This window comes from Macrobrachium rosenbergii, chromosome 55 (assembly GCF_040412425.1).
Source record: "Macrobrachium rosenbergii isolate ZJJX-2024 chromosome 55, ASM4041242v1, whole genome shotgun sequence".
In the NCBI taxonomy this organism is placed as follows: Eukaryota; Metazoa; Arthropoda; class Malacostraca; order Decapoda; family Palaemonidae; genus Macrobrachium; species Macrobrachium rosenbergii.
Window position 1 is genome coordinate 54,701,969 of NC_089795.1, and position 17,516 is coordinate 54,719,484.

The 17,516-nt window shown below is 36.6% G+C and overlaps 2 protein-coding genes across 3 annotated transcripts in view; one reads left to right on the forward strand and one right to left on the reverse strand.

Moving 5' to 3' along the window:
* Gycalpha99B (guanylate cyclase 1 soluble subunit alpha 2) overlaps nt 1–17,516 on the forward strand; it is a 1,063,824-nt gene that overhangs the window by 531,065 nt on the left and 515,243 nt on the right. The window lies entirely within an intron of this gene.
* The window catches only part of Gycbeta100B (guanylate cyclase soluble subunit beta-1-like), a 527,150-nt gene that overhangs the window by 452,387 nt on the left and 57,247 nt on the right, over nt 1–17,516 (reverse strand). The window contains exons 1-2 of one of the 2 annotated variants that reach the window (XM_067098556.1): nt 5,253–5,477; nt 3,250–3,323 (exon numbers count right to left, since the gene is read on the reverse strand). Coding sequence is in view for 1 of the 2 variants with exons in the window: in XM_067098555.1 (XP_066954656.1) it covers nt 3,250–3,323 (74 nt within the window). In the remaining variant the exon portion in view is untranslated. Of the gene's footprint in view, nt 1–3,249; nt 3,324–5,252; nt 5,478–17,516 lie in introns of those variants that run through there. The other variant, XM_067098555.1, reaches the window with a different exon arrangement.

Genomic DNA, 17,516 nt, shown 5'->3' on the forward strand with positions numbered 1-17,516 from the left:
GTGTTTCAAAATTTCGTGAAAACGTGCCGAGAAAAAATTGCTGGAAAACTAAATAATATTTTCAGTTTTAAGTACTTACCCTAGAAAAGCCTAGCGAGTATTTGCAAAATACAGGATTCGTAATACGCAAATGAAAAAGAAATTATACTTTCTCTTAATGTATTAATAAACTTTATATCACACAACGGCCTATGGCTTTATACCTGGTGTGATGAAAACACGAAATATTTGAAAATATAAAGTTTATTTTCATCACATTGGCAGCTGGCAACCCAGTAGATACCTCGTTGAGGCGGTCTGCCATGGATTGCCCTTAGAACGGCTTCTCTCCTCAGCGAAACACTAAAATAAACTTCATCAAATTCAAACACGGTATTCTTTCTATCTGCGTGAGACGACTGGAGACACGAGACTTGCTTTACCTTGTTTTGCCTGGCCTTCTGTCTCGTCTTTTATCTTCGTCTTGTAATCTTGTCTTCTGTCTCGTCTGCCTTCGGTCTTGTCTTCTTTATCAACCACTGGTTGCTTTTATAAGATCGCCTCTAGCTTCAGAAAATCTTGGCACACACATACACACACACTTCTACAAAGAAGACATTACGTAATCTTAGTGAACTCGGTCAGATCGGAAAGAAGATCAACATAATATGCTTTAAATTTAATGGAATTTCTGTGAGTTTCCCGTAACATCTTACTAAACATTTACATTCTCAAAAATAAGCGTCCATATGCAAAGTATTTATCGAAGCTCAGAACATTACAGAAAATGAGGGATTTCGTGTATTCACGAAAAGATAACTTGGAAATGGTACTAGAGTAACCCACACAGTGGAAAACCTCCCTCACGTAATTCATAATTTAACACTCCACCTTGTCAGTTTGTGATAAAGCCTTCCTTTTTTTCTCTCTCTTGAGAATGAAGATGATTTAATGAAGGTATGGTTTTAGTTTTCTGTAGGAAAAGCAAATGAGATGGCTATTTGTCAGTCCGTCCACACTTTTTCTGTCCGCCCTCAGATCTTAAAAACTACTGAGGCTAGAGGGCTGCAAATTGGCGTGTTGATCATCCACCCTTCAATCATCAAACATACCAAATTGCAGCCCTCTAGCATTAGTAGTTTTTATTTTATTTAAGGTTAAATTTTAGCAATGATCGTGCGCCTGGCACCACTATAGGTGCCAGCAACACAGGCCACCACCGGGCCGTGGCTGAAAGTTTCATGGGTCTCGGCTGAGGTTTTCGTGGGCCGTGGCTGAGAGTTTCATACAGCATTATATGCTGCACAGAAAACTCGATTGCGCCGATGCATTTTTTACTTGTTTTTAAAGCAAAAAATACAAAGCTGTACTGAGATGAGCTTCAAAATTTAATAAGGCCGACACAGCTGAAGTTACAGGAGTGTAACTTAACTTTTGCTCTGACACATTCTACTGAACATAGCCAGCATGTTGCGTTCCTCTTGAATCCAAACAGTATCCCCATGCAACATTAGCATTCATTATCACTGTTAATTGTTTCTCAAATTCTTTAATTTTCTGAATCTAACCATTAAAAATGGCTTATTACTTTCACATATAGTCAGATATTGGATGATAAATCTAAAAGACAGACTAGTGGACGTAAGAAATTTAAAAAAGAGCAAAACCTGTTTCAAATGAAAACTTTATAATAATATTCACGTAGCAATGATAGATTTAAACTCTCGCCCATACGTATAGAACTCATGTGTTGACAGATTTGCAGCCAAATTCTACTTTAAACAAGCCTGTAAAAAAACATTTGCTAAATGTTTATAATTCAGAGTAAACTTCCCACCCTCATAAACATAAAAATATATTACTTTCTGGACTATGGCTGTTCCATTTCTTATACCAAATGGCACAATCATTGAATGTTAGAAACCCATTGATACAGATAATGTGTCCCATCCTGATTTTTCATGATATTTGCAGAAAACCCTGCACTGTATACGTTTTATGAAGAATGGTTTTTCGTCTATGCTTAGTGTCATTACCTACATTTCAGATACGATATGAATCTATCGTAGTTTCATTTCATGCTTTCTAAAAATTATCTGGAAAAATTCGAAATATTGGTTCGACTTCATGGGCTATCTAACACGCACTAGTTTCAGTTTTAATAACTAGTTTCTAAATTCATGAGATGAAGCCAGTAAGGATAGTGATTGGTGGGAGAAATATCAGGTTATGTACGTGCCGCACGGCCTCATGAAATGATTATGTTTGGTATATCAGGTAAAAAATTAAAATACATACTGCAGTGCTATAGGAAGCATTTGATTCTTTTGTTCATCACTCAGAAGAGTGACAGTTATTTGAATCAGACTTTTCAACAGCATATAAACTGAAAAATAGATTACGTAGCAAATGGTTTTACATACCCTTCCAGCAAACCCAGTTTTGCTTTCTCCACCTTGGTGTTTTAAAAAGGTAATTAAAATAAACTTGTATTCATTTTTATAAGGAACAAAGTGTTTAACTGAAAAGTGTTTAACTCACAAAGTGTGTCCATATGTTGCATAAATACCAGGACGTTAAACTGATCTTGAGGCCTTTATTTGAACCATTTTTACTAAACCATGTTGTCTTAACACCAAAACAGCCTTTGGAAATGAAATCATAAGAACTGGACCCTCTGATTATAGTACTGCAGATACTCCAAGTACATACATAATAAACAGAGTTTATTTTTAGGTTTAGTGAAAGAGAACAAGACGTGTCCCATGAGATTTTGAAAAATAAATGTGAGACTTATTGTCGATAATTAGTCAGAACATTTTTCTGAGAAAATGTTACTCAAGTACTGATCTGATGGAAGAGACTTAGCATAGAGAATAAAGATGAATAGCTAGCTATAATTCTGGCTTTTATATGATTATTTTTGAATAATATTTTCTACAATATGTCAGGAAGATCTTTACCTAACAGCAAGGAAACAATAACAACCAATAGGGGTATGGCGTACCTGTACAACTCTTCACCCCCTGCTCAAATGATGTAACTAATATATATATATATATATTTGTAACATACACATACATATATATATATATATATATATATATATATATATATATATATATATATATATATATATATGTGTGTGTGTGTGTGTGTGTGTGTGTGTGTGTGTTTTGAGAGAATTTATACGTTGAATCTATGTATTGTATACACAGTCACTGCAAGCCATCAGCAAAATTCATTTACACTAAAATACTGTATACTCACTTAATTTTTTCCCACGTTTCCTCTCCGAAGTTTCGTACCACCAATTGCTCGATGGCATAGTTAACGAAGCCGTACTGAAAAAAATAGCGAATGGTAGTTATATAGTGAAATGTTATAAATTTTATTTAAGGTAAAACAACTATTTGCAAATCTTCTTACACATGTAATGAAACTGTTTACCGCTGAAATGCATTGCCACCAGTTGGGCAACTTAATTAAAGAAAGTCACTTCTCGTGTTTGAAAATAAAACATTAACATAAAATAATCAAACTAAACAGTCGTACTTTCATTGTACGTATGTTATTTCAGATCAGATTGAAATCATTATGAAAATACTGGATCTTTCTTAAGTTTGCGAGCATTATATAAAATTATTTTTATAATTATTCACAATATGCACAATATTCATGAATCAAGCGAAATAGACTATCGATTCACTAAGAAAGAATCTGAAAAATAAAATTCCAAACCTGCTGCGCAAAAAGAGAGAGAACAGAATCATTCCAAAATGCAGTTGAAACAATAAGTAACAAATGAACAAATAAAAGAAGGTGAAGAAAAACATTAGAAAATTAAGGCAAAGTGCCCGGCCACTTTGAAATGTCATCCAGCCTCTCCGGCATATTAATCTTTCAACACAAGCCAAACACCTGAGAACCTCAGTGGGATATGGATGAGACACTGCCACAGACAAAGTAAACACGAACGCTTGGTCCACAGATACTACTGTTGGCTGCAGTAGAAGTTCCTTACTAAGATACAGCTTTTCAAACTGACCAAAGAGGATAAGTTGCACTGATGATATGTAAATCATACACCATTGCTGCAGAAAGGAAATTACTCGTATTTTTATTTATAGATGCTAATGATGCCTAGAAAGGCGAATAAGATTCAGCTCATGGTTAGAAAATGTAGGCAATAAAAGTAGATAATAAAGCTGCTGTTAGCACCATTCATTTTTTATCAGACAAGAGCAATGAAATAAAAAAAAATAAATAAAACTGGGAACGCCAGACATTATCAAAAAGCAGGTTTATCACCGCAGATAGATCTCACCGAATAATAACCCCTGTGCAAAACTAGCATTTGTATTTAGCAGGAAATTCACCATGAGACCAAACAAAAAATCAATATATATTATACCATACTATCAATACACTTTCGGCAACAAGAAAATTTTTAAAGCAAAGTAGTTAAGGTACAAAGAAAGGTACAAAGAAAAACAAGGCATTAAGATGGTGCATCAAACCATGTAGTCTAGGATGGTGGCAGAGAGATACATAGGTGAATAGAAGTAGATAGACGCAAGGTACCTTAAATACTTGAAGGCATGTATCCCCTTATGTCTAGTAATTTTTGGCCGAATGTGACTACAGTATATATTTCGCATAAAGAGAAAATCAACATGTAGGTTGACACGCTACAATTGGGTCAACCGAATTTCGCCCAGGACAATTGAATTGTATAAAATAACCAGAATAGACTGCTTGTAAAGATAATAGAAAAAATGACTGTGTTTGAGATCCATTAGGATGAAAAATAACAATCACTTATTTGGTGGAATTAAAATGAAAATAAATAGGAAAATGAGTAACTTGCTATTTAATATAATATTAACTGTCGAAGATTAACAGAACATCCTCATGGTCACATGCTTGTGCCCCACCCACATCACCTGTCTGACTTAGCACAGGTCACCACTGTAACTACAGTTCCTTCTGTCCATAGTATCAAAAAACAGATAAAATCTCGACAATAAATCAATGTCCTCTGGTCACCCTTTGTTGTTGCTTTTCTACTCTGTCGGTGACCGTTCGACTAAGTCAGATTGTGCACAGACCAAAATTGCACTAACTTGTACACTGCTTGGTGCCACCCAGTATGAGATGGACAATGTGCAGTCCTTCTTGTCTTGCACTGGTGGCTGTGCCAGCATGGTTGATGCTGCTTTCATGCCAGGGCATCAGGATGGTAAAGGGATCAGTTCAATAACTTTTCTTACCTTTGGCTAGTGACTTGGTGTCTGGGACCTCTACTGACTGAGTTGGAGCAATTAGGGGTGTCCATTGGTACCATGTTTCTCCTTCAAAGGTACCTTGGACATCACCAGTTGGTCCACACTGTCCTTTAGGTGGCCCTGCTCACCACTTGATTGGGGCATCTTGAAAAAGATAGATTCCTTGATCTCTGGATTGGACAATTCTCTTCCCATGTTGCTCTGCCAGGCTGCTTCTGCTCCTGACATAGGCAGAGGTATTACTTCCCAGAGGATGCTGATACATATGTCTTAAAGATGGACCTGTCAAAGAATGGCAAACAACCTTTGGTTAGAGTGGTTTTGCTTGAAGGGGACCTTTACTCATGGCTATATTTTTGTGTCAGTATGATAGTGGAGTGTGTCGTTTGCAGAGTCTCTTCAATAGGTAAATTTCCAAAGGTTGTTGGGGTCAGTGGGAAGGACATCTAATTTCCTCTCCCTCCAGTCAATATTAATCTGTTCTTAAAAGGGGCCAACAGTATTCATAGCCACTTTTCTAAGACAAGTTTTGACTGAGAGCAGGCTCACACTTCATAATGTATCAGTTCTTACTTACTGCTTTTGAGGAGTAAACACAAAGCAATATGGGAACCAACAATGAAAGCTTTTTATCCACTGAAGGCTCCTTCGTGTTCTTTTTGGGTCCATAAATGCCAACCAAACTTTAGGAAACAGTTATGACATCAAAATCAGGTTTTGGAAAAGGCTAGAATTTTTTCTAAGCCTAATCAATTTCCTATGTTCTGTCATATGGAGTTGGAAATCTTCCTGATCCTTTCTGTTTCCCATCCAGGTTGTCTCCAGGAAGGGAGGCAAAGGGATGAGGACACAAAATTGAGCAATCTTCTTTTGCACTCAGTTCACCCTATTGTACTCATTGATTACATCAAAAGACATTGTCCAGTACTATTGGTACAATCTCTCCATCTATGCTTTTCCCCAGCTGTCTTTGATCCATCAGATGATCAACAGAGTGATAGGCATCCCAGTATTAGATAACCCTGACAGCTTCTCTCTGGGATCCTGATATGAACCACTTTCAGAAGACCAAGGAATCTCTTGTCTGTCTGCCAGTACGAACTACCACTCAACCATTTTTTCTTCCTTAGCAGAGGTTTCCTTGAGGAGATTTACCTGCTTTATGGTTTCCATTAGCTGAAAGGGGATGTGGCAGTCGACCTTTGTTTTGCCATCCTAGGGCTACACAAACCCATCAGGGAGACCAGACAAAGACCTTACACACAAGAGTGTTTCCTTCTAGCCCTAGCATCAGTGAGGCAAGTACACTAATTGTTTAGTCTCATATTTAGTGCATCACTTGGAGGGATATGGGTCATGCTCGTCCTTGTTCAATCTCAACACATCAAAACTTTGTAGTTGAGAACTGACATAGGCTGCAATCCTGTTGGTTGTTATCTTATGGTACTACCTTGCAAGTCTTAACATCTAAGACCAGATTTTGAAAAATATGCACAACAAGGTCATATTCTCGTTCACTGTCTTGTTTTGGACTTTGAAGGTTGTTAGGTGGGCATATGAGTTGTCTGGTGAGGAAGACAGCTCTTTGCCCTGTGAGAGGATTCACAAAGTCAGAAACTCCCCATTACTAGATTCAAGATCTTCCTAATATTACAAGCATTGAGAGCAGGTGTGTAGTGGTGCCATTCACCTTTACGTCTGTCTACTTGGGGACATTGTCTACAAACCAATTGATATCTCCTGAGGGCTTTTGGTTTCTGCTTTATGTGTTGTATAACTGCCTGAGCGCCAATAGGACAGATCAGCATCTCTACTGAGGTTCACTGTAGTGAAAGAGTGATTGAAGAAAGACAACTGGCTTTCTTTCCCTCTTTTTAAACCTCTTCTGTCCTGCAGCCAACAGCAGTACTCTTGCTGGTCTGCTCATATGTCGGTATGTTACATAATTTAACCTCCTCTGTCCTGCAGCCAACAGCAGTATTCTTGCTGGTGTCCTCGTATGCTGGTTTGTTACAGTAACATAGGTCCAGTCTCTAACTTTTGACTGTTAGTAGATGTGATTCACTCCGTCCCTCTTCTAACAGGGGACGAGGGTGGGGATACTTATCTAGTTTTCCAAAATTTTGTTTTGCCTTCCAAGCCTGTTATCCCAACTTACAAGGGAACCCAAGTCCTCCTTTTTTCAGGCGTGGGGCCCTATCATCCTGGAAATCATGCATGGCATAATGGACATGAGGTTACAGGAGTCACCCTTTCCGTGCTCACCTACATGTGACCAGGAAGCTGCCATTTCCTGGTGGGACATCAACACCTGTCATGATTTTGAGGAATAAGCCTCCATACAAATGACAAGGGTTTGATTCTCGTGGTGACAAATGTAAACTTTTTAGTATAATTTGAAGTCTTTTATCAAAATTTCGCTTCTATATATCTTTCAGTTACCCTGCTGTCAAGATGAGTGATGTTGAGCATCTGTGCGTGTAGGTGGTCCACACATCCCATACTAGTTGCCGCTAATTTAAAAACCTTGTCCCCAAGCTTCAGCGACCGAATGTACCCGTAAAACAACCTTTGGTTTCTGTAAACCTAGGCAAAATACAGATTATTTTAAAAGTTTCCCATTTTTCAAAATTATGGTAGAAGAAAGTATATGCTTCAGCACTTTCGTCACCGTAGATAAAGAAACTTTATAAAAAAAAACACACCTAATTTTTGCACATCATTTGATGCTCATTTTATTCATGCTGCAAAAAGTAAACCTAGTGTTCGTCAAATTTCAAAGTCGTTCAGCATTAACAGGAAACGTCAGTAAATTCTCTAATATATGGTAACATGAGACACAAAAGCTTATTAGCAATCAGCAGCGTCACGCCATAGAGCATTCAGTAGATTCATTATGAAGAAAGGTCATGAATTAAAAAAAAAATTGCTTAGATTTTTCTTGGTCACTCACATTCCTTTGAGAAATTCCTTGATACGGCCTTTACGAACGATCGGTTGGGGAACATTTTTTAGTTTTCTGTAAAAGAAAACTGTTGCGCCTGCTTTGTCTATCCGTCCGCACTTTATTCTGTCCGTAGTTTTCTGTCCGCAGTTTTCTGTCCGCCCTCAGATCTTAAAAACTGCGGAGACTAGAGGGCTGCAAATTGGTATGTTGATCATCCACCTTCCAATCATCAAAACATACCAAATTGCAGCCATCTAGCCTCAGTAGTTTTTTTTATTTTATTTAAGGTTCAAGTTAGCCATAATCGTGCTTCTGGCAACGGTATAGGATAAGCCACCACCGGGCAGTGGTTAAAGTTTCATGGGCCGCGGCTCATACAGCATTATACCGAGACCACCGAAAGAGAGATCTATTTTCGGTGGTCTTGATTATACGCTGTAGCGGTTGTATAGAAAACTCGATTGCGCCGGAGAAACTTCGGCGCATTTTTTACTTGTTTTTAAATATGTATCAGTATTCCTGGAGGACGTGAAAATACAGGAAAAATGGCGAAAATTGCATTTAAGTTGCGTTTTAAAAATACTTTAAAATAATTACTAACTAAACATTAGGATATAGATATCTATTTTGGTTATATATTTGAAGACACTGTCCATAAACAACTCGTACTATCCGGCAAAACTTTATGAGTGTTGGCATGAGAGAGGAAATCAATAACCTCGGGGTAGAGGAAGGCATTTATCTCGACCTCCAAATTTATGAGGTAATTTCTCCAGCTGAGATGAAGGAGAACGGCCAAGGAAAGGAAGCGAAATCGATTTTCTAACGTGATGCTGGTGAGAATCTGCCACTTGGCTGGTTAATCTTGGCACTCTTATTACGTGGCCACTCCATTGGGTATTTTCAGACAGTGTTCTTTTCTTTTTGAAGAAATGCATTATTATTATTATTATTATTATTATTATTATTATTATTATTATTATTATTATAAATGCAAAGGCCCACAGACGTAAAAGTTCCAACATTAGCGCACGAATAAAGAAATGTATGAGAGGTCAGATATAATAAAAATATGAACCAAATCCTCCGAAGTAGAAAGTAGTCGCTCCGTCTTTGATCTGTAGAGTCCCTTTAAAATTATGTATAATATGAAACTATCCTGCCGCTCAGAAGTAAGGGGAAGGAATATTTTGGTACTTTCCAGGACTTAACATTGCCTATTTAAAAATAAGAACATATAACACAATCGATTGTCATATTTTTTTAATAATCTCAAGAAGAAAATTCGTTAACTCCTCCTGCCAAAGATTAGTAGCTTGTTACTTAAGGGGCACCTTATGAGTTTGATAATTATCGATGGGGAAAATAAATAAATGCGCTGTTTTCTGTTCATCAGTGCCCCAGCGTCGACTGCTACCCTTACTTTTTTACTTCGCACTTTTTAGTTTTCTGTAAAAGAAAACTATTGTGACGGCTTTATCTGTCCGTCCGCACTTTTTCTGTCCGCCCTCAGATCTTATAAACTACTGAGGCTAGAAGGCTGCAAATTGATATATTGACCATCCACCCTATATTGACCATCCACCCTCCAATCATCAAACATACCAAATTGGAGCCTTCTGGCCTCATTAGTTTTTATTTTATTGTAGGTTGTTCGTGCGTCTGGCAGCGCTATAGGACAGGCCACCACCTGGCCGTGGCTAAAAGTTTCATTGGCCGCTGCTCATACAGCATTATACACTGTACTGAAAACTCGATTCCGCCGAAGACACTTCGGCGCTTTTTTTTTTTTTTTTTTTTTTTTTTTTTTTTGCCGCCGTGGTGGCGCAGTGGTATGATTCTCGGTTACCAGTCGAGAGGGCCGGTATTCAAATCCTGCCGCTCGCTGATTGCTCGGATTGCGCCATTGCAAAAATCCCGGCAGCCCGCCAACCTAGCGGTCCGAAAAAACCCGAGAGGTTCGGTAGGAGAGTAGGTACCAGCCCTCGGGCTGGGAAGTTAAACAGTGGGCCTAGCGACACACTGGCCACATGTCACAGGCACTGGGACCTGTCCCCCACTGGCTGTCGGCCTAAGAAACAAGAGATCAGCGCCTGCCCCATGAGCCTACAGAGGCCCAGGAGGACTTTAACTTCAACTTATCTTCATATGCTTGATCTTTGCTAACCATCGGACCAGTGCCTTACATTTTTGTGTTGCATGGGATTTGTGCCGCTTTGGAAATCTTCTGTCCATATAATCCTGTTTTATAATTTTATTTTCTTTTATGCATCTTTTACCATTTGTTTCATAATCTTATTTATTTAAAAATTCTTATTTGATTGTGAATATATATATATATATATATATATATATATATATATATATATATATATATATATATATATATATATATATATCAAAGTAAATATATATATATATACATATATTTATGAATATATATATGTGTATATATCTATATAGAGAGAGAGAGAGAGAGAGAGAGAGAGAGAGAGAGAAGTTTCCTTATCGGCCAGATAAACATTAAAAAGAGAAAACAAATACAAGAGTAGGAAAAAAAGATTTTCCTTTTGTACTGCAGCACACTTGAGTTTTCAACACTGTTACCTTTGATATCTGGTGTGAATAACAAAGGAGGCACTTCCTCGACCCAGCTTCTCTTAGGCAAGGTTTTCCAAGCATATACGGTAGATAGGTGTGGCGTACAAAATAATTTAGTGCTCACCATATTTACGCATTAATAGCCATAATTAGATACTGGAAGACGTACGATTATTTCCAGAAAGAATACACTTGAGTCTAAATAACAGCTGTATGCCATAAAAACTGTTTTCTATTAATATAAATTTCACATAGAGAAGTGGATGTGCAAAAATCCCATTTTACGTATGAAGTGCTCTGTGATCAATCGTTTTGAAATGAGATAAATACTTAATCATATTACCAGGTACGCTGCTTGTGACTTGGCAACTTAGAATAAGTTACTGGGCAAGGCTCTCAGTAAATCGAAATACTTGAGTCGGTAAGGAGACCACATTATGTAATAAAATGTTATATATATATATATATATATATATATATATATATATATATATATATATATATATATATATATATATATATACATATACATATACATATATATATATACATATACATATATAATGCCCAGTAACTTATTTTTAGTTGCCAAGTCACAAGCAGCGTACCTGGAAATATGATTAAATATTTATCTCATTCCAAAAGATTGATCACAGAGCACTTCATACGTAAATGATTTTTGTAACATCCACTTCTCTATAAGAAATTTATATTAATAGAAAACAGTTTTATGGCATAAAGCTGTTATTTAGACTCAAGTGTATTCTTTCTGAAGAAATAATCATACGTGTTCCAGTATTTTATTACATATATATATATATATATATATATATATATATATATATATATATATATATATATATATATATATATATATTGGTGACAGGCAGAATATGCATCCTATTTTATGGTTTAGTTGTGGACGAGCAGTCGATGATCTATCAGGATGGTAGTAGTACCCTCGAATAGGTGTTAGAAATTTCTGGTACCCAGGTATTTTGGTAAGAAGTTCTCTGTCTAATGCGCTGTATTTTCTTCCTGCTGTTGTCATTTTCCTACCAAAGGAACTGAGGGTTGGTTGATTCTCTGCTAACTGCACTCGTTATAATATTGCTTGCGGTGATGACAAGTGTTTCCGTAGTTGCTCTGAAAGCATCTCATTTGGCAAGTCCCCAGATGGGCATCTTGGCGTTGCCATTCAGGGTGTTGTAGAGGGGTACCAAGTCTAGATGATGTTGAGTAGGAATCTGTGGTAGTATTTTACTACTCTCTTGAACCCTTGTGGTTGCTTTAAGATGGTTGGGGTAGAGTAATTCCTTAATTCTAACTCAGAGGGTAGGGGTTGTATGCTGTTTCACGATACGACATAACCCAAGAACTCAGCTGATGACACCACAATGCTATACTTGCTGGAGCAGATGACTAGGCCATTATTTCATAGAAGAGATGTGTGTCAAAGATGTATTTTTGGCGTTCTCTGTTTTGGGAAAATATAAGCATGTCATAAGTTAGCATCTACAGAATGGGAAGTCACTAAGGATGTCCATCAGCCTCTGGAATGTAGCCCATGAAGGTAGAAGTTCTAGAATGGGTGATGATCACTGTGTCTTGGGTATTATAATGGTGGACTGTAAGAGAAGGAGATGTTGATCAAGCTCTGTCTGGAAGTTGAGGTGACTGTTTGGAGTGGAACAGGAACCAATTGTTTTGATATGGTGATGTATGCTGTGTTTAGGAAGTGCCATGGGAGTCAGATGAAGTTCTCACCCGAAACCATTGGCGAATTCCTGCAGTACTCTTGAAATGGGTGGGTGCTTCTACCCTGTGGAGGTGGGGGCCATTTTGAAGTGGGACATATCTGTGAGTCAGCAGTGGCCAACATATATGAGCATCTAGATGTCAGTGATGATAAACTCCTACCCGTATTTTCTTCCCGTCAGGTGGAGGACAAGGTTTCAGTGTGTGTATGATGGTACAGGGCTGATATTAGTTGCCACTGGTTGCAGCTGGGTGTGTTTTAGTCATCGGTAGTTGTCTTTTGACGCTGCAATATGGACCTGAGGGTGCCTGTGTCCACCAGGAACTTCTTGCCAGATGCCTTGTTGGCAGCAAAGAATCTGGTGGAGGAGGCATCTGTTGGTGCTGTGACAGCCACCATTACTTCTCTGGATGGCCACTAAGCTCATTTATTTTTCAATTGCAAATCCCCTTTGTCATGTCATGTAGTGCACTGGCTTGTTCATTGTCATATCGTCTTAACCACCTCTGTATTTGCAGATGGCATTGTGTTGCGAAGCCTTGGAGGTTTCCAGTAACTGGTTTGCCTTCTTCATCATTGTAGATGTTGGTGGGCATAGTGAATTTTCATAATCAGTGCTCTCCAGTCAGTCAGTGACTTTTCTGCATTTGGTGTTAAGATTATGCCCTATTTCCTAACCAATTCCATCTGCTCCTACTGAGTAAATATGCACAATAACTCCAATTAATCTCTTTTTCATATTCATTTCCACAGTGGTTCACAAACAGCTAAGATGTAGTGTCCATATCTCTTGAATTAATTTTCTACAAATTTCATCTTTCAGTTTTTCTGTGGGTTCTTACATTCCAGTTTCCTATTTTCAGTGTATCCAAGTCATTCATAAACATGGAGATTCTTAGCACCTTATATCCCCGTTAGATAAAGTACTCGATTTCATCAGATTTAAAATGGTTGCACATGTTGAAAGCTTCCCGATACCATTGAGTAAAGTATGCGAATTAATCAAACTACATCACTGGTCCATTATTTTATTTTTGATAATGGACTATAGAAATTGACATCCGGTGTGGCAACGGGTCCTTTCTCATCCCCATATTAAGCAAATAGTTTATGGAATTTTTTTGGAGTGTTTTTATTGGTAGGCATTAACATTATGGATCAATTTACTATTATCTAAAGTTCTAAACGATATATAGGTGATATTTTTGCCTGACCGGATGTGGAAAACAAATACTCCCTCATTTCATTCTTATATGCTTTGAATTCTAAAGAACCTTCCATAACATTCACATTGGAAAAGAGCTATGTAAACATCTTTCCCTTTTAGTATGTATCAGTAGGAAATAAAACCCACTAGGGTTTTTAAACCAAAGTGTTCCGTAGAACAAAGTATATACCGGCCTACATTCACTATTTTTCACACTATAATTCTAACATCTAAAAATGAATAGCAGTAGACCTTTTCCCCTTAGCCCATAGACTTTGCGACGTGCTTATTTAGGAAAAACAATAAATTTCATATAAAAGCATTTTCCTGATTTAGCTTATCAACCTGGTTTCTTGGCACTGTAATAAAAAAGGAAAATATTCACCATTCAAACAGCGAAAAAAAATGGCCGCAGAAAGAGGAAAAATAAATAATTTACTCTATCACAGTAAAGTAGAAGTCACGAAAAATCATGAGGACAAACATCATCAATTTGTGTTTCATTTTGTCACTAATACTTGTAAATTCCTATGTTGAAACAAAACTTGAAAGGAAAGGGAAAGGACGAGGTCGGGGTATTCATTCCTATGTTGAAACAAAACTTGAAAGGAAAGGGAAAGGACGAGGTCGGGGTATTCGTCATCAGTTGTAACAAATTGGTTTTACACGAGCGACCCCGGAAGAAATCCCGAAAAACGCCTCGGGAGTGAAAAAGAAATATTAATGATAATAATAGATACAATGCAATAGCCATCATAGTTCTCATTCCTTTCATCTTTTCTTGAATTTTTACAGTTCCTGTTACTGCGCAATCCATTTTTATTCCCATAAGATGATCGTTATTGCTAGGATTACTGCAACTAATGTCTTTTTATATATGTATTTATACACACACACACACACACACACACACATATATATATATATATATATATATATATATATATATATATATATATATATATATATAATGAACATATATATACATAGATAGATACTATATATATATATATATATATATATATATATATATATATATATATATATATATATGAACATATATATACATAGATAGATACATACATATATATATGTGTGTTTGCGTGTATACATACATAGATAAATTTGTGTGTTTGTGTTTGAGTGAGAAAGACTGGTGAGCAGTGCACAAAACCTTGATTTGAGAGCCATAATTTTTTTCAATATATGTCCGTCCGGACGTCTGATACATGAATAAATGAATTCAACAAATAAAGCTCTGAGTTTTACAATGGCCGTTTCATTTTTAAAGCATGACCATGACTTTGGTATACAACGATACAACTGGGACTGAGATTTCCGATCGCACACCATAGATAACTGACCGAGGTAACTCGATAACGTAGTTAATGATTATTCGTCGTTGCCTCCATATATTATATATAATATATATATATATATATATATATATATATATATATATATATATATATATATATATATACATAATATATATACGTATGTATATATAAATGTATATATATATATATGTATGTATATATATATTATAATTTATATACACATATGTATACATATAAACATATATATATATATATATATGTACATATGTGTGTGTGCGTGTATATAGCATATAAATTTATATACATAATATATATATATATATATATATATATATATATATATATATATATATATATATATATATATATATGGTATTTTTTTAATTTATAAACATTTGCCTATTATAGTTTGAATATCTAGTCAAGAATATCGTTTGATATTGAATTTACTGTGCTTTGGAGATTACTTACCTCCAAGAAGAATTATAATTGATGAGGGATTCTGATCCCTATCAGGATTCGAACTCGCCTTGAGCTATGAAAGTCACAGTCTGTCGTTGTTTCTTAATCAGCCCGTGGCAAGGGCAGATTCACTTCTCAGTTTTAATTCACCCTTGAGTTTTCTGTGCAGCCACGTCCCATGAAATTTTCAACCACGGGCCGGTGGAGGCCTTTGCTGTTGGCACCTATATCGTTGCCAGAAGCACGATTATGGCTAACTTTAATCTTAAATAAAATAAAAACTACCGAGGCTAGAGGGCTGCAATTTGGTATATTTGATGATTGGAGGCTGGATGATCAACATGCCAACTTGCAGCCCTCTAGCCTCAGTAGTTTTAAAGATCTGAAAGCGGACGCAAAAAGTGTGGACAGAAAAAATGCGGACAGACGTACAAAGCCATCGCAATAGTTTTCTTTTACAGAAAACTAACAAGAATTGGCATCGTACTTTTCACTTTTATAGCTTACAAAAAATAACATAGTTTGGATTTAGAACTATTTCTCTCTCTCTCTCTCTCTCTCTCTCTCTCTCTCTCTCTCTCTCTCTCTCTCTCTCTCTCTCTCTCTCTCTCTCTGTCTTATAAATAAGGGAACAGCCATCCATTCGCCCGAGTCATCACCATGGTGATGAATTTACGATGAAGCTGGTAATTACGCAGTTCCTAGAATTATTATGTTGCCACCACCAACCCACGGAAACACTTCACAAATACGCACTCTCTTTTTCCTAATATACCCAAACGTATCTAACACACATGCATACCCGCGCACACACACACACACACACACACACACACACACACACACACACACACACACACACACACACACACAGTTTTGCTGTTTATCACACTCCGCAACATGATCTGGCTTAGATACGTGAATGATGTCTTTACATTCCGGGACAAGAGCTGGGGAGATTTCAACGAATTTTGTACTAAACTAAACACGCTAGTGATAACGGTTAGATTTAAAACTGAACGGGAAGAAGGCGGCCAATTGCCTTTCCTAGATGTGTTAATCGTACGAGAACAGAAAAAAATAGGAAACATGCTTTTGCTGTTTCCTACATCCATTTCTCAGGGCATCATTAGGTCTCAGTAAAGAACTTGGTTGGCTGAAAGCATTTTTAAGAAGGCTTAGGATATGTTCGCATGGGTGTTGGGGAAAAAAATTCAGACAAAATATCGACATTTAAGCCAATTACCCTACTTTGCGTATATCATAGATACTCTACCAAGCATATTTCATAGATATGGCTACCGATAAAGCCAATAAAATAGACTGTGGAGTTCGAGCGAAGAACACAGAAATAGATTAACGATGAAATAAACCTGCCTCAAGTTGAGAACATCAGAAAAGTAACTGAACACTTCCAATCTGACATTTCGTCTATTTTTCATTATCCCTAAACCCATCGGCATTGTACTCATTAATAAAAATAAAAAAAAATTATAAAAATATTTTTTTACAACACGCCTTTATTAAATTGCACAGAAAAGCAAAAAATAATTTTTTGAGAGAGAAATTTTCTTACAATTTAATAAGGGTTCATGTCTGCAAACATAAAAGCGATGGCGCCTAACATGGAAGGAAATGCTACAGGAAAAGAAACAATTTTTTTATTTCGTGTATCATTTTCTTCCACGTTTGGCGCCCACGCTTTTATTTTTGTAGACGTGATTAATTGTAAGAAACTCCTGGTGTATCTCAAAAAATTATTTTTTACTTTTTAGTGAATTTTAATAAAAGCGTATTTCAAAAATATTTTTTTTTAATTTTTTATTTTATACTCTTTAGTTTTGACAGTAGTTAATAACTTATTTTACCGAGTCAAAGAAGGTATGAAAAACCCGAAGAGTTTCATACAAATCTTGAGATGCTGGGAGAGGTC